This window comes from Pagrus major, chromosome 8 (genome assembly GCF_040436345.1).
Source record: "Pagrus major chromosome 8, Pma_NU_1.0".
In the NCBI taxonomy this organism is placed as follows: domain Eukaryota; kingdom Metazoa; phylum Chordata; class Actinopteri; order Spariformes; family Sparidae; genus Pagrus; species Pagrus major.
Genome location: NC_133222.1, coordinates 3,953,624 through 3,971,262, shown reverse-complemented (window position 1 = coordinate 3,971,262; position 17,639 = coordinate 3,953,624). Strand labels below are relative to the sequence as shown.

General features: G+C 43.5%; 1 protein-coding gene across 1 annotated transcript in view; it reads right to left on the bottom strand.

The window, feature by feature from the left end:
• Nucleotides 1-17,639, bottom strand: part of abcc8 (ATP-binding cassette, sub-family C (CFTR/MRP), member 8) — a 50,115-nt gene that overhangs the window by 13,107 nt on the left and 19,369 nt on the right. Inside the window, exons 12-25 of the mRNA XM_073472162.1 lie at nucleotides 17,027-17,172; nucleotides 15,027-15,141; nucleotides 14,644-14,763; nucleotides 13,619-13,691; nucleotides 13,397-13,502; nucleotides 8,341-8,373; nucleotides 7,082-7,120; nucleotides 6,734-6,832; nucleotides 4,991-5,075; nucleotides 4,567-4,647; nucleotides 3,192-3,329; nucleotides 2,776-2,901; nucleotides 2,561-2,657; nucleotides 1,095-1,342 (exon numbers count right to left, since the gene is read on the bottom strand). Of these exons, the coding sequence (XP_073328263.1) occupies nucleotides 1,095-1,342; nucleotides 2,561-2,657; nucleotides 2,776-2,901; nucleotides 3,192-3,329; nucleotides 4,567-4,647; nucleotides 4,991-5,075; nucleotides 6,734-6,832; nucleotides 7,082-7,120; nucleotides 8,341-8,373; nucleotides 13,397-13,502; nucleotides 13,619-13,691; nucleotides 14,644-14,763; nucleotides 15,027-15,141; nucleotides 17,027-17,172 (1,506 nt within the window). The remainder of the gene's footprint in view (nucleotides 1-1,094; nucleotides 1,343-2,560; nucleotides 2,658-2,775; nucleotides 2,902-3,191; nucleotides 3,330-4,566; nucleotides 4,648-4,990; nucleotides 5,076-6,733; nucleotides 6,833-7,081; nucleotides 7,121-8,340; nucleotides 8,374-13,396; nucleotides 13,503-13,618; nucleotides 13,692-14,643; nucleotides 14,764-15,026; nucleotides 15,142-17,026; nucleotides 17,173-17,639) is intronic.

Here is a 17,639-nt window from a genome sequence, read left to right as displayed (position 1 = left end):
CGAGCTTAAAATTGAATAAAGGTTAAAGAGGCGCATGTTCATGCACACACACTTCTTAATCAATTTATTTAAGGTCAAATCAGCCTCAGACATAATTTATTAACATGATTTTTGCAGCTATTTCACCACATCTACATGAATTAAATCTCTGAATTTTTACATTTCCCAGCAGCACTTTCTCTGAGTCGTCCCTGACAGCCGCATGTGAGGCTTCACAAACACTCTCACTCTGCTGTAAACATCCTTTTTATAAATAGCTTCTTCATTTCGACACAGAGACTCCGTCGATGCATTCTCGTGCCTCTAAAAACATGCAGATGAGTCTGAGCTGCAGTCGCTCCGGGCCGTGTTGGAGAAAACGCTCCATCTGGAGCTGGCAGCGTCTGCGATTGTGTTTTAGGTCAGCGCCGTTCAACTGAGTGAGAAAACTGTTACGTAATTTCACTCTGGTCTGTTTGAGAAAATAACACAGATCTGATTAACTCTACTCGTCCGTACGTGAGTTTATTTTACTGTAAATAAGGGCTGCAACAAACTTCACATTCATTATTGGTTAAAGACGCAATACGTGAGACTCCGAAACAAACGGGGGCAGCAGAGTAACCGCTAATTGCTGCTAAATTTGGTGTTGTCGGGGCTGGGGCTAGCTGGTTAGCATGCTAATTTCAGCCAAAAACCTAAAAATATGCAGTTGAGTGCGTTTTGCAACCTTTTTGGCTGTCTGAGTTCCTCACAGTGTCTTATATTTATATATTTTTAGAGACAAAAGGTATAAAACTATCTCCAAAGACTGGAGATAAAAATCCACATTTGTGTCGTAAAACTTCTCCTTTATTACGCCAAGAAACATCTCACAAACCCGTCAGATCTATCCTTTGACTCAATGGAGGAGTCTTTACCTCCCACTTAGGGCAGAAGAAGAAAATCAGTTAATCGTCATTGAGAGGCTGCATTTAAAGTATTGATGTGTGACCCCTTAAGAGCAGCGACAATCAAGAAGAAAAAAAAAATCAATGGCTCGTTAAACTGCTGATCAGCACAGAGGACAGCTGACAACAAGAAATCATCTTAGTCAATTTTCAACAGGCTCTTACCTGAACGACGGTACAGTTTCGAGCTGTAGCTTCGATCTTGGCTGCAATGACCTGCGACGTCCAGCGTGCCAGCCAGTAGTCGATGGCGACCATGAGGGAATGTTTGAGGAGCTGCGACAGGAGGAGCAGGCTGAGCAGGAGGACGCCGGCGGACGACAGGTAGGTGCCGCAGGAGCGCCAGGGGATGGTGGCGCGCTGACGCATCACCTGCGACAGGTTGTCGTCGTCGTCGCTGTCCGAGGATTCCTCTGGGATCGAGACAGAGACGAGTTAAAATGGTGGAAGAAGCTTTTTGGTTCAGTTTAGATTTGACCAGGCCGACTGCATTTTATCTTTGATAAAGAACACGATGGTGCCCTTACAGATCTGTTCTTTCTTTACATGAAAGATTTCTGTATTTAACTGTGATCTCCTCTGCTGTGACTCACTGCTCATATGCTCTCTGACATTTCTGACGTTCCTCCCTCTACCCTCCTTCATATATAATTGACCGTCATCATTTTGTCCTCATGTTTCTGTCTTGAGAAGCACTAATAGCACAGGAGAGGAGAGGAAAAACAGCAGAGAAAGAGGGCCAAACCAAGCAGATGCTCATTTATGCGATAGGCGTGTTTTTTCAGGTGCGAACAGAGCAGCCATGGCACACTGACCGGGGTCGAGGAGCTAATGTTAACGACCTCCCCACCCCTGATGTAAATATATCACATCACATCATGCGGCAAGCTTTGGAGCATGAGGCTGAGAGGCGAACAGGAGGCAGAGGAAAAATAAATGGAGAGAATGACTGGCAGGGTTAAACAGACTGCTGCTGCCATCATCCACAGAACAATCATGCTGCCATTTTTAGATACTGAGGAGCAGGAGTGACAAATGTTCAGGGAAGAAGTGCGAAAAAGAAAGAAAAAGTCTAAATGGACGATGAGATTCTGAGATGGCGGGAGAAGCTGACACATCCTCGATTTTCTTGCAGCGTCAAGAGTTCACGTCAGTCCATGCTTTCTGGGCACACCTGCTTGATCGAGGGCAGCAGCTGATGCTGGAGCCAGCGCACAAATCCACGCAGGGGTGCCGTCAGCACGTGGGAGACAACACAGAACACAGATAAATAGTACAGCCACTGCACCTCAGCACCCTTCACCAACAGCCAAACATTTAACAGCAGACACACGCACATACATAAAGGATCAGATTCAGTGTTTGGCTTAGAGAGAAGGTGGTGTCATATCTGAGAGGGTCTACAGAGAAGCCAAGACCACCAAAACGGCCTGAAGGGTGTTTAACACCCACGTAAAGTTTGCTTTACACGGACAGGAGAGAATAAATAAAGGACAAGGAGACAAGAATGCAAACATTGCAGCAGTTGTTATCATAAAGCTTAACGCCGCTATTATCATCAGTGTGCACTTATTGATTGCAATCATCCACACGTGTAATCATCAAGCTGCTCATCTCCTGTGACCGCTGACCTTCCTCGTCCTCTTCGGTCCTGATGGCCTCTCTGGAGTACATCGCCCTCCGCAGGTTTTTCCTCTCCAGATCTGTCATACTCGCCGCCTCTGTCTCCTGAAAGAGGCACAAAAGCAAACATTAAGGCAATCTAACTGGGGTTGTTTGCACTTTTCCTGAATCTATAAACTCTTAAATTTAACAAAAGCAAAAGATTTTAAACGTCATTAATCACCGTCTCAAACTCCTGGTCCTGTCTGTGCATCAGGGTTTTCCACTGCTCAAAGAGTTCAGGCTCAGACTTCTGGATGTCCTTCAGAGTCCCTTCAGTCTGGATGGTGCCATCTTTCATGGCAATGATCTATCAAAACACACACACACACACACAATCGGTCGCATTAGCTGACACTGGAGGTCAATCATTATGCGCACCGGGATCTTTCAGAGATAATGTAAACTCTCTGCACCCAGATAACAATGTTTACATCATGAATTATAGAACAGCAATCAAAACGGGCAATCGTATCAATTACTGTGGCTACGAAAGAGTAAACGGGTCTTTAACTCCACAGTTTATCGGGTCGATTGAGATAATAGCTGCCAATATCTCTGGTGAACACACCCGTACACACACACACACACTGGTCTCACCCAGTCTGCATGTGGTAGATACTGTAGTTTGTGTGTGACCAACACCACCGTCCTCTTCTCCTCTCTCAGGAGCTTGAGGATGCCGTCCTGCATCAGATGGTCACTCAGGTGGATGTCTAAGGCAGAAAATGGGTCATCCTACAAAATACATAAACATAATACATACATGAACAAGAACAACTGCAAGGAAAGCATCACAGATTTACAAGAAAAGGCTCTGCAGTGATTAAACCACCCAGAACATCATTGGTACTCATCTACTGAGCATCAGTGATATCGGGGAGATGCCTCCACAGAGCCCAAAGTCTGTCTCAGATGTCTCAAGTTTTGGGGGAGTGTGCGATTGGACTGCAGGAATGATCACCACCATAAGTCGTCTCCAATTTGTTTTCTGAGAATTTGGCAGTACATCCAACTGGGTTAACAATCACAGATGTAGCAACGACAGTCCAGGACCTCCACATCCGGCTTCTTCACCTGCATGTCTGCCTGAGACCACCCTACCGGACAGCTGATGCAACAGTTGGTTTGCAGAGCCATTTAATTTTTAGCACCAGCTGGTCGACATGGTTTCAGGAAAGCTCATCTGTGTGCTCGACATTCTCGTCAGGGTGTGGAGTGAGCTCCTTTACTGGCACTTTGGAGAAATGTGTTCTGCTTGGATGCCTGGGTTTCACTGCATCAGGCAGATGGCGTGTACGGCGTTGTGTGGGTGAGCAGTTTGCCAATGTCAGCGTTGTGAGCAGAGTGGTAACCCATGGTGGCGGTCGGATTATGGTAATAGCAGACATACGCTACAGACAACCCACACGAGTGCACTTTATTGGTGGCAATGTGTACACACAGATACTGTGATGAGATCCTGAGGCCCATTGTCGTGCCATTCATCCACCACCATCACCTCGTGTTGCAGCGTGACGCAGGAAACACTTCAGTTCTCGCAAGGCCTGCAAACTCAACACACGGGTCACCTTTGAGCATGTTCAGGACACTTTGGACCAATATGAACAACATCTGACAACTTAGCACAGGCTGCGTTGGCAAACATTCCACAGAAATGACACTGTGCGCCATATTTGCCATCTGTCATCTGCTCGAAACAGTGAAAACAGAAATTCTTTGGTTGTGCAAACCAACTGTGGCATCAGCTGTCCGGCTGGTTGGTCTCAGACAATATTGCAAGTTGCAAGCAGTAAAATCCATCAAGAACTGACATTTTCGAACTGTCAGTAGAAAGCTGCATCTAACCTCTCAGCCCTGCAGCCGAGCTTAAGACAGCGTGTTGCTATTTCAGTCACATACGGAGGCATCAAAAATAGAGACACTGTTTCACTGTGGAGGCGAACAAAGCTACATACAAGGTGTGCAGACTCACCAGAAAGACCAGGTTGGTCTGCTGGTACAAGGCTCTGGCGACGCTGATGCGCTGTTTCTGCCCGCCTGACAGGATGATGCCCTGCAGCAGCGGTCGGGAAAGAAATGTGAAGAAAATTTTATGACAAAGACGAATGAACAAAATGGTTACATCCATAAATGCCTGTTGTACTCGTCCCCCAGAGTAACACATGAGATCAGGGTGTATTTCTTGTGTTAAGGCTGCATGAAGACATCCAACATGACAGTGCTCTCGGTCTGAACAAGGTCAACGCAGCTCCCTGTACACACAGACATCACGTCCTCGCTGCACAGTAACGATCCTGCACTGCAGTGAGCCACAGTGGGATGTTTGTCAAGATCTGGAAAATAATAAGACCACAGAGGAATTTAAGGAAAAGTGTAATTATTTCTGTGGTACTGACCCGCTCGCCGATCTCTGTCTGGTCCCCCTGTGGCAGGATGTCGATGTCAGGCTGAAGAGAGCAGGCCTCGATCACGGCTTTGTATCTGTGGAGCACAAACAGAAGCTGACTGACAGCAGCTGCTAATCGCCAGGAGGAAACTACAGGCCCGGCTTATCATCAACACTGTGAATATAGTTCATTTGAATTATACATCTTGTATATAACCTGCTGTTATGTATGCACAGCACAAGCCATCGAGGTTTCTGAAGAGAACCGTGGAGGTTAAGTGAAGTAAAGATGAAAAGAGTTTCATCCTTCGTGGTTTAAACTCGAAGGACTTCGCCCACGGTGATCGATCAGACTCGCTTCAACAACAGAGAGAAGACGAAGACGATTCAGAAATAGAAATAAAGACGCACTGGGAACAAATGCCAGTGCTGCATCAGTCGTTCACTCATGTTCAGACGTAGAGGAACATCACGCTGCTCATTTAAACAGGTTAACAGGAAAATATCACCTTAATGAGTGTGCAGCCGTGCTAGCAGCTCTATGAAGCTGGTTTGTACTTGAGCTGACTGTTGTGCACAAACACACAGTGACACAGCAGCAGACACTGTGATTAAATCAGCTTTGAGGACACATTCATTTTTATTTATTTTTTGGGAACACCTGGTGCTGCAACGACGAAGGTGAGTTAGCCCATCTGGATCTTGCCAAGAAATAAACAGACAGCAGGACAGGACAGGACGGGGTGAAGAGACGCAGAGGCGTGAAGACAAAGACAAAGGAGACAGCGAGGACAGGCAGCACACGGCGGGCAAACATTTCCACAGCAACAAACCACAGTCCATTAGACTGAGAGAGAGCCTGGCTGACCTTTCATAAAAGACCATTCGAGTGTGTGTCGGTAAATGTGTGTTTTTGTGCCCACACAGGTGAGAACAGTGTGTTGTTGTTGCCAGGAGTGACATTGCAGACGTTCTCAGCCAGGACAAATCCTGCCTGGAGCTGCCTCAGCGTCTCACAGTTCATCACTGACCGGCTCAACACTAATCAGACATCAACACATCCACTTTACCACAGCGGCCTCAGGGAGCAGGAAGGTTATTGCCTCTATTTTGTATTAACAGCTCGGCCTGACGACTCATTGATTACTCTGCTTTAATTAACATCGCTGGATGTCATTTTTAAAAAGGAGAATGTGCTCAGACAGATAGTTTTATTGTGATTATGGGTGTCACAGCGCTGAAGCCACACAATTGACGGCAGAGAGCTTACACACACACACACACTAGTGGTTGCTAATGCAAGCCTGGAAGGTTTCGTTCAATCAACCAACAACTACACCCAGTTATCAATTAATTAGGTACACTGAGCTTTAATTAATGCAGTCGTGCAATGAATCAACTTTTGTCTGCAGTTTCTGGTGCTGCTCCAACTGCTCTAATCTCAGTATTGAGCAAAATGTTTGTTTTCTTTACTATCTGCCCATTCTGTCATCAGCTTTCTGCTTATTCTTGTATTATATTTGTATTTCTGGTTGCGGTGCCTCGGTGGTCTCAGGGTTTACAGCAGCAACCAGCCATATCAAAGTAGGAGAGGGACCTTTTTTGCATCTCATGTCCCATCTCTCTCCTCTGCCAACTCTTGACCCGGTCTAACAAAGTATCCATCAAACTTGTAGTTATCAAACTACTGAGAAGCTCAGCAGGTTTTGAACCTTAACAGATGTTGGCATCAGTGCAGGTACGAGGATCTTACCTGGATTTGATCATGGGCATCTCAAAGGTGATGTTCTCCACCACCGTCGCATTCAACAGCCAGGGCTTCTGGGAAGCGTAGGCCACAGCACCTCTCTTCCTACCAGCGGGGTTTAAAAACACATGAAGAAGAACAATAATCTGCTCTCTATGTTTACTTGGGAGGATCATTAAACACCGTGATGTGTTTGTGAATCACTATGTGTAGCTGAGGGGTCGAGAGGGAACATCACGTGCTCTCATCTTCGGTGGGTTTCTAGATAACTGTAAGAAAAGCTGTTATATCTCTACTGATAACAGTAATGCGTCTCCATGGAGACCGCCCGCCGTGCAGCGTGCTGTTACTCACCTGATGTCGCCGTCACCTGCTGCATCTCTGTCTGTGGGGCTGCAGAGGAAAGATCGGACACACACACATGTACACATTAGATAACTAATACTGCTCCACCTGAGATAATAGACGTTATTCACACACACACACACACACACACACACACACAACTCCTCACCATGGCAATCATGTCACAGCCCCACAAACACAAACAGGCCGAGCGCTGCCCTACATGAACACGTCTATCATTAGCAGTGATCTTATCCTTCTATAAATAACACACCCGCCCACCCACCTAATTTTTTTCTTCCTGTAATTTGCTGATATAGAAATCAGCGTCAGCCCCGTTTGGATGCTGATATCCTGATTCATCTTGTGTATGACTCTCACTTTAAGTTTCCGTGTTTGAGGTGAGAAGAGATTTATTTGTGTGTGAAAATTTGGCATTTCTGGCGTCAGAATGTGTCAGAAACGTCCAGATTTTTCAAAAAGACAGACAAGGATAATTTAAGGAACTACTGACGTCGTGTTGTTGATCGGTTTTGGGGAAATAAAGGGACGTTCGTGATGTTGAGTTGATTTCTTTCCTCTTCACTTTTACAGGATGGCATGTTTTTTCCTAAAGATTGACTCTGGGTTTGAGGTGACAAACTCTCTACGTGCCATCCTTCCTTCCTTCCTTCCTTCCTGACTAGACAGCAGCGTCTGTCTCTGATCCTGACGGAAACTTTCCTCACCAGTGACAGTCAAAGAGACACGTGGAGCTAAAAAAAGTTTCAACACTGAACACTCTGCTGAGGGTTTGTTTCTAGATAGCAATGATCACGTAAAAAAACACCTAGTGTGAAAGTAATTAGGGAGAAGGCTTTCACTTTGAATGTTATAAAAGCTAAACCACTATTGAAATGTATTATACTGAAGTTTTAAGGTTTTTATCGTCTGTCACACAGTTTTACGTACTACATGATAGGATGATTGTGTTTCTTGCTATTTAATGTTTTGTGTGTGTGTGTGGCCAGTTGAGTTACAAATATAAACAATGATCCACAGTGCTCAAAAATACCATCTACACCTCCTACTTATGTGAGCTAATCCAGTGACGATGATGAATTGTCAGCAGAGCTTTATTTATAATTCTGATTTATAGTTGAACGCTAATGTTTTATGTGCAACAGCTTAATCGAATGTCGACTGTTTGGTTGTGCTTCATGTATTCGCCTCAGATCTCCTTTGAGGGACCATTAAAAACACATCATCGCACTGCTTAGTGCACTTACCTTTCATCTGCCTCCGAGTCAAGTGTTGGCAGGCTGCATAAAAAAATAGAGATATAACTTATTAATGAAAGTGAAAGCAATTTTTTCACATTAAGAATTTAACAAGTACAGTGAGAAGAGCCAAAGGCCAGGAGCAAAGTTATGAAGTCGGCTTATTTGATTGATCAGGCCTCACATAAACTCTTCTTATGTCATTATTAAAATTCATTAACATCTGATTGGCTGTTTGAGGCTTTGCACATGCTCAGTAGCGTCTGCGGTGTATTTTTAGGTTCGACACGCTGACACCTCTCTCAGTCGTCCTGAGAAGGTGACTCTGACCACAGAGCTGATTTACAACAGTGACTCTAAAGCAGCAGCGGAGAGCACCAGCTGTTAGGAAGTGAACTGGCTGACTGACATTTAGGACGCTCGACATGCCACATTCATACATGTAAACACCAACGTTAACTGACTGTGTAAAATAAGGAAAAGAGATTAAATGCTCGGTGTCAGCAGCTCTGGTCAGGAGGTGTTAAACTGAAGTTAATCTAACCAGAGCAGACAATATTTGTATTTATCTGCACATTATTGTGTGTATTTAAAGTTTTATATACAGTTTATTAAATAATTTTTGTTATAGAGACATTAATATAACTCACATAAAACAGACTTTGCTACATTATTTTGTTAGTCCGTATTGATTTTACTCAAAAAATCAGTCATTTTATTTTTAGTTAAAGGTGCAATATGTAATAATTGGCTACCTTGTTCATTTCATAAACCAGAGTAACTGCTAACTGCTGCACATCCGTGTCTGTAGCAGCTGTTAGCTTGTTTGTTAGCCGTGCAGCTAGCCGGACTATCGGGGGAGTGTTGTTTTCAGGCCAGGGGCTAGCTAATTAGCATGCTAACTTCAGTAGGTATCTCTTTAACACAATACACGTACGTCTTTGACATCAAAATTCTTATTTCTTTACATTGTGTTCATAATGTTTGTTTATTTTTTTTAATGTTTTGAACTAAAATTCTTGGCACCTTTAAAAAACATGACAGTTTAAAAAAATAAACATGACAGTGTGGTACTGTTCAGCTGTCAGCAACATTAAATATGACTAAATATACATATATTACTTTTAAAAGTGTATAATTATAGCAAGCCCTGAATCTTAACGATGTATTGGTTGGCTGGCTGTGCCTTGTTTTCCAAAAAGGAGAAACCTTTCTCATCTTACAAGAATGAATTTTGATTTTTTTTCTTCAGAGGACGGCTTAAGATCGACAGCTGCGTAGGAGAAGACAGAGCGGCGTCAAAATCAGGAAGAAAAACTCCCAAACACGATCCACTTCACTTGCAATTAAGCTTAATGACAACAAGGTTTCGGTACTTAAGTACGTAACAAGCACCGAATATTAATCCTTTGTCTTCAAAAGGAAAGAGGCCATGTGTTGTGAATATTCAAATCAACACGTGAAAATCCATTTGACATTTTTGTGGGTGCTTTCTTCAGTTATCGGCGCTAAACTGAGCAATTTCTAACAACAAACAATGAAAATACTCCTTCAGCAAATAACCTCATCAGACCTCATCACCTAATGACACTTGAGAGACACTGGAGACACTGAATGGACAGATGATGGTCTTTGTCCTGCAGCCATCATAAAAACAAGGTAATCACGCTGCAGCTGATGACTTTTTATCTCTGACTGAACCGCTGAGGGCCATTTCCCCTCAAACTCAATCAAACACCTTCAGTGCTCAAGGTCACGTTAGAGGAGAAGTCACGAGGGAGTCGAACACGACACAGTTTCTTTATAAACTCGAGTTTAATCATCAAAGCCGGACTGAGGATCCTCCCACAGTCTCTAACCGTCTTTAATTAACCCAAACATCCGTCACTAAAAACTTTAAGTCGCCCCTAATGATGAAAGGGAGTAATGGAGCATGTTCACTGGGACGACCACGCCTGATAACAACTGATAATACTTTCCTGTTTCTCAACAAACAAAGGTTTGTATACACTTTATCGATCCCCTGCAGTCAAGTGCTGTTTTCACTGTCTGAGTTTGGGTCGGCCACTCGATACGCAGCAGTTTATTACCTCAGAGGGAATCTTTTTGGGTCACAACCTCGCTACGCTGCCTCTTCAAGGACCTCACTGCAAAACAAGATATCTAACACGCACAGCTTCGACTGGAGACTGAGGTCAAGATACAAATAGTCGTCCACATTGATGACACACCCCTGCTCCGTGCTATATTTGGTGTGGAGTAGGGTGGGTAGGGGGGAGGACAGCGGGAGCCAGAGGCAGCAGGTGGGGGGAGGATGACCGGTTGTGTTCGTGAAATACTGCGTCTGTAAACATTTCAGCCCCTCGAGGAAAAATGGCGGCTTCCATGACCTGTATTTTGACCCACTAACAGGTTTAACTTTCTCAAAAATGAATCGGATATGAACACAAAAAGCGTAGAGCTCTCGAGAGAGCGAGAAAAGTGAAGCGCTGCGATTTAAAAACGTAGCCTGAAGCTGAATTGAAACTACACAGACAGGCAAAACTTCAAACATTCATTAAAATCAAAGACGAAGACAACTTGGACCTGAAGTCCTTCAGCGCTCAGAAAAATGGACGCTGCAAAGAAAACAGGGCAACTTGACTTATTGACTAAAATGATCCTAGTTGGGAATATTCTTAAGATGATATAAAATATTCATATTACTCTCTGAAGCGCAGCACAATCAGTAAACAGCTGACTCTCAGAGCCGCCAATCACCTTCAAACAAGTCAAAGAGGCCGTCTTCACGAACATGATTAGTCATGCTGTTCACTCCTGCCAGGCACATGCTGCTCTCGCTCATCCTCTGCTGCCTTTTTTGCGTTATGTGCATTTCCTTATCTCAGTGATTTATCGCCAACTCTCCTCTTACAGTCCAACATATGACTTCCCATCAAAGTGCGGCCATAAATCTTCACGATTTGAAACACAGCACGACAATAACGACAACAAACACGGTGGAAATTGCTCTGAAATGTGTGTCTGGACCCTTAAGGAGGACAAATGACAGCTACTCAGTCTCTCCCTCGGACACATGATAAGCTCGAGGATTTGCTGCCCGGCAGGGTGCACGATCCAATCTCATATCAAAGGGAGTTCCAGCGCGGGCCTGGCACCGGGACAGAACCAGGGGGCTTGTGTGAGTGTTTGTGTAGCTCGTGAGGGGGAACTAAACTTTGTTGACAAGTGGAGACCGATGGCGGTGCTATCCTGGGTAGGTGACGAGATACTCAGACGCAGGGGATCAAAACTAATGACTCCCAAAATGCATCAGGTGGTGTCAGTTTCAGCTGAGGTATTTCAAATGTTCGCTGTTTTTCTAGATCCGCTGGGTTTGAAACATACAGTCGGATGTTCACTTTCTGCAGCGAGATAACGAGGTGACGCTTCAGAATAAGGGAACAGATCATATACGTAGATATTGATTAACTAATGCATGAGTTATTATAAGTTAGGCATTACTTAAGTATATGATTTGTTCCGTACTGACGACCGTCTAAGAAAGACTGCAGAGGTCACTGTACAAAAAGCATTGGGATCAGGCCCAGCATGAGCAAAGTGCTCCATTTGTGTTATTTTAAAACTAAAACACAAATCCATCAGAGCAGAGAAATGATTTAGTGCAACAGTCCACGCAAATAATCACAAACCACCGTACTGTAGCATCCAACAGAGCAGAACTATGACCCTGATTCTCTGAAACACAGAGATAACGCTGCAGTGAGCTTCATTACATCTCATTCATTCAGCACAGCGGTTTCCAACCTACAGTATGTCTGACAATCATTTCATTTATACAATTTTAATGTGCAGAGGGCGGCTTTTGCACACCTTCAGGTCGACAGGTGCGCAAGAGGAGACCGAAGGCCGACAGAATCAGGAAGAAGACTCCCGCACGCTGTCCACTTCAAGTTATCTTCTATAGATAAAGATAACCTGATGAAGGTCTATGCACCGAAACGTTGTTGTCAATAAACTATAAATTCCTGATATTTTAATGTGAAATACTGGAAACATTGAGAATGGAGGTTCATTACGGACACTGGAAACACGCATCTGTAAAACTAGTTTTTCCAAAGTCCCACAGCCATCTTCACTGATATATGACCTTTTATTCTTTTATCTGGGAAAAGCTAGTCAGCAACATTTAAGATTATAACATATAAATACATAAAAGGGCTTGCATTGAATTTGACATTTACCACCTGTTACCGGAGATCAGGAGCAGAGATTTCTGTTCTTTGAAGAATCACAGAAAAAAAAAGGTCACATCACATCTTTTAAACAGAAAGTCGCTCCAGAAGGACGAAGCTAATCCTGATTTGTCCCAATTATCTGATAGTAAGCGATGTGGTCTCATTAGTGTAACATGAAATCACTGATTTAGCAAACTTAAAAAGTGACCTACAGCAAGTAGATTAAACCTCCAAAGAGAAATGTGCTGGATTTAGTTTTAAAGCCTGCAGTCTGCATTTAATCAATCATGAATGTGTGACACTCCTCTGTCCTGTATGTGTCTGCCACAGACAATAAAAGCTGCAATATCAGCTCTACTTCGCTGACCTATAAATAAATTTATGTTATATTGCCTCGTCGAACTCCGGGATCTGATTTTGATGCTAATTACTTCGTCCTATCAGGGACGTAGAATTTATCGCTGCGTGTAAACACATAAATAAAAAACACTCAGCCGCCTCCGACAGTCCAATTACCAGAGAGGTTTAAAAAGCAGCGCTCCGGGTCTCCACTGGGAGCGATTCTCTTCAGATTAACCTTTCACCATCTCAAGAATGATCTTTATAACACACAGTGCATCGGTTTCCCTCGGGTCACATGTATCATATTGGTTTGTAACTGACTGGAGTGGGAGGAGGTTAATACACTGGGCTGACCGCCGTATAGATCCTGTTATGTTAATGACACCAGCGCTCTCTTAGTGACAGAACCAGGAGACCAAATCCTTCACATCCAACACATCAGAGTCAATCAGCACAGAGAGAAAACCAGTGAACTCATCGCTGACCTGTTCCAGGTGACGGTTCCTGACACTCTCTGCATCTCACCCAGCGCCGCCAGCAACAGAGACGATTTCCCACAACCCACCTGGCCCACGATCATCGTCATCTTACCTGAGAGGTGTGATGAGAGAGAGAGAGACAATATCACAGTCAGTTAATGGCAAAAGAAACTGGACAGAGAAACAAATAAGGAACTGAGGAGGTACGTGTCGCTGTCTGATGCTCACCAAAAGGAATCCTGATGTCCACATTGGAAAGCGTTGGCGGCCCGTCGGTCCAGGTGAAATAACCGCTGTTTATCTGCGGAGAGCACAGCACGGACTGGTTTAGGTGTCAAACAGAGATTTGGTCACGTTTTAAGATGTAAACGGTAAACATGTCAGTGGTAGTGAGGTGATATGAAGTCAGTGTGACTTCACTCGTATCCAAGATATTGTGAATGACACGCCGGGAATTAATTGAGCAGGCGACTCGCTGCAGTTTGATGGATATTGAGCTTGAAGGATAATTTTCCTACATTTCATAATGTCAGCAGCGTCCCAGACATTCGAGACACGTTATTACCGCCTCTCTAAGGGCAAAAAATGTGATGATGAAACCTCTGCGCCAATTAATTCATTTTTGAAAATGCTGTTGACGAGCAAGCAAGATGTGGAGATACTGTGGCAGGGATTTATTTTATACATAGAAACAGATGTTTTCTGTTCTTCTTTTACCTCTAAATGTTATTTACAATCATGTTTGTGGATTTATTTTTGAGAGGCGAGGACATGGAGGGGAGATGCTGATTTGAATGAGAGATGACACCCATAATTAAAATAAGAAGGAGCTTTTAATATGCTGTCTTTAACTTAACTGCATCTATTCTCACAGACATATTGTGTTAACTATACCTGAGAGTATTTAATTTGATTAGCTCTGATTAGCTTTGCCTCTCTGTTCCTTCACTCTCTGACAGAGATGATTAAAGAAAAGCTCTTGTTTTCTCTTTGTTTTCCCTCCTGACAGGATTAATCCACCGTTACACCTGCAAACTATAAAATTTTTTGGATAATTCAAAACATTATTATTATTTTCATCTTCCTGTTATTGCTTCTGATGCTCACTTTTATAATGATTATGTCCTGAAATGTCCCTAATTGTTAGAAAAGTCCAAAGATCATAACTTTAAAGGTCATATCTTTGTTTGAACACCTTGTCACCGACTCGTCCGGGTGATATCGGATATCTGTCCTTTCTTTGCGTCTCTCACCTTGATACAGATGTCCTGGTCCATGTCCTGAGAGGGCCCGTCGCCCTCGTGGTCCCCCTGTGAGCTGTAGTTGTTCCAGTCGTCCCTCGGGGGGCGCTTCCGGTTCACCACCTTCAGGGGCTTGAGGTACCGGGACAAAGAGGAGGAGGAGGACGAAGGGAAAGGTTTAGAGGATGACTGGAGGAGGGGTGCATAACGTCACGCACGAGGTAACAAAGGGAAAAAATGGTGATATCATCAGGAAGAAGACGATGATAAGGTGCAGGAAGAAAAACAACAGCAGAGTGAGACGGCCTCGATGCACCAGCAGGGGAGATAGTGAGAAACAAATGCTTTTTTTTTACCTTGATGATAACACAAAGAAATGTGCCGCATGAACTCACCACAGCCTGGTATCTATTTTGGTTGTGATTGCTGGAGCCGGAGGTCAACAGCGCTCTGGGCTCCTGCTCGTCTCCAATCTCGTCGCTGGAGAAAAACTCGCTGAGCTTCTGAACGCTGCAGATTAAAAACAGGAGAAGGAAACAGAGACGTAAAGTCATGAATGATGAAGTGAACTGACAGAGATCACTTTCATTCATGTAAAGATAACAGCGTCCACGCTGAACGAGCTTCATCTTCACTTTCTCTCCCTGTCACACACACTCACACATCTCTACATCTCTCAATTAAATTATCTTTTCTTCCACTACATAAATACTTCCCTGAGACATGTCACGCACGTCTAATTACTGAATCTGAGCTAAGTAACTTATCTGTAACCCTCAACTAGGACGAGTTTCCTTCAGTTTACTCATATATGTACGCAGCTTCTCAAGGATCAAGACACAGTTAACATAACGCAGTGAACTCAGCGTGTTAGAGCAAATACTAAAAAGGAAATCTGATTAAATATATTTATAGTTGCAAGATGACTTTGCATTTACGACACTGTCAACTCAATTCTTCCTCTACAGAGAGACGATTTCTCGTGTTGAAGTGTGAAGATAAACTGAGGTGCTGCATCTGCAGTGCAACGTTTCTTCTTCCTGGTGTCTGACAAAGTGTGTCAGATCACACGGGCCCCAAAAATAGACGTCTCAAAGGATCTCAGGCAGCGTCCACATGCAGGAAAGAAAGAAGCTACTGCTGTTAAATAAGGTGCTGACACCAGCACAGTTTTTACGAGCTGGCCTCCTCCTGGATGTAGAAGATGTGTGATGTGAAGTCCATTCGGCCGTTACACTCCTGACCTGTGATCATTTCCGAGACGTACAGAAGGAGATGATGGGATTTCAACTGATATGCCCTCATTGCCGGTGCAGTTTCCTGCTTCACTGACTTCGAGAGACACCATTAGATGTTATAATCTTGTAAGCAGTAAATTAATTCTTATCTCATTTAGCTAATCATCTGAGGGGAGAGATTTTAGATCTAGGGGGCGTAACAAACCACTTTAGGGTAGAGCAGGGAGGTTGTTACTCACAGAACAGCAAAATATTGAAAATTATATTTTATTTTGACTATTTTTCCCGATGTTTCATTTGTAGTGGTGTAAAGATACATCGATCTGGAAAAAATACTTTATTTTCCATGCACATGCACATGTATACTCTCTCGTAGCTCAGGGACACCATTATATGTTCTACTTTTCAATCTGGAAGTTAAATTTAGCCTGAAGTATGTTTCCACTATCTGTGTGACCTTTTCTGAACACCCAACCTTTAAGATGAAACTGGTCAGCGTTCACAATAAGTTCACTTTACGCTCGATTCACGCTTTATTGCAAGTTGTCTTACTTGATTTCGAATTAATTCACCTCCCTGCAGTTAAAAAACCGAGTCAGCTAAATGACCTCTTAATCATTTGTATCCTAATTAGCCTAAATACTGTCAATATAAGAAGTGCATCTACAACAACTCAATATAACAAGAGAACAGTGTAATCATCCAGAAACATGATAGGACGGGGAGTTATTAACTCGTTCATCAGAGTCAGCAGAAGAGGAACAGAGATCTTCAATTCTGCAGCAGCGTAATCACAACAGATGTCTCGATGGCCAAACTAATTGGGAAGCTAATTGCTGAAGTAAACAAGCAAAACATTGCAGCGTCAGACACAAGAGCAGCGAGAGCACCGAGAAATGAACAAAGGCTGATCGGATAATGCAGCTGATCCATCAACTGCAGGAAAAAAAGGTCAACTTATCTAATCAAGTTGCTTTTTTTAACTACTCTGCTCATCGTCAGCAGTGTTTCTGTTGTTCCAGCTGTCGTCTGCTTCCACATGATTGTATTTAAAAAAAACAACAACAGTGTTTCCGAGTTTATCTGCAGATTATGAACCTGTATTCTTTATAATTTATTAATAAAGGATAAATCTGACTTTTGCAAAAGTTTCTCACCTAACGAGAGCCTTGACGGTGGAGCGCACCACACTGGAGAGCAGGAAGAGGGGGGTGACCAGGATGTGGAAGAGGGACAGAGAGGCAAAGGCCACAGCTGGGGACAGATCAGCGTCCTCGGAGATGTGAACGTGAACCACAAACGTCTGCAGGATGAGAGGGGGTTAGTCTTTAAAACAAGGATTTAAGATCCTTAAACCTGTGAAATAGTAACTTTTAATAGGCTGACAGTCACTCGTGGCCCGTTCAAAGACAAATCACTATCTGTCTGTCGGCATCAAGCTGCTGCTGAACGTTTTTGTTTGTTATTTATGCTCGTTCTTCTCCTTGGTATCTGTCTGACTTTTCTAATTTGTCTCCGCTCAAGTCTGCAACCATGAAGGACTTCTATAAATACAGACAGGATTTCATGTGTAGCTGTCAGAGAGCCTTTAACTCTGGACATCTTACACTCCGACACTGCGTCTGCTCCGTCCTTCACACGGTGGGCAAAGTCAAGACTCAACGGTTATTGGCTGTATTTATTATCAGACATAACTTTAAGCAGATTCATCTTAAGGAGAGCGTATTGGATCATTTTACATTCAGGTGAATTAATTGGTAGAAGAGCTAG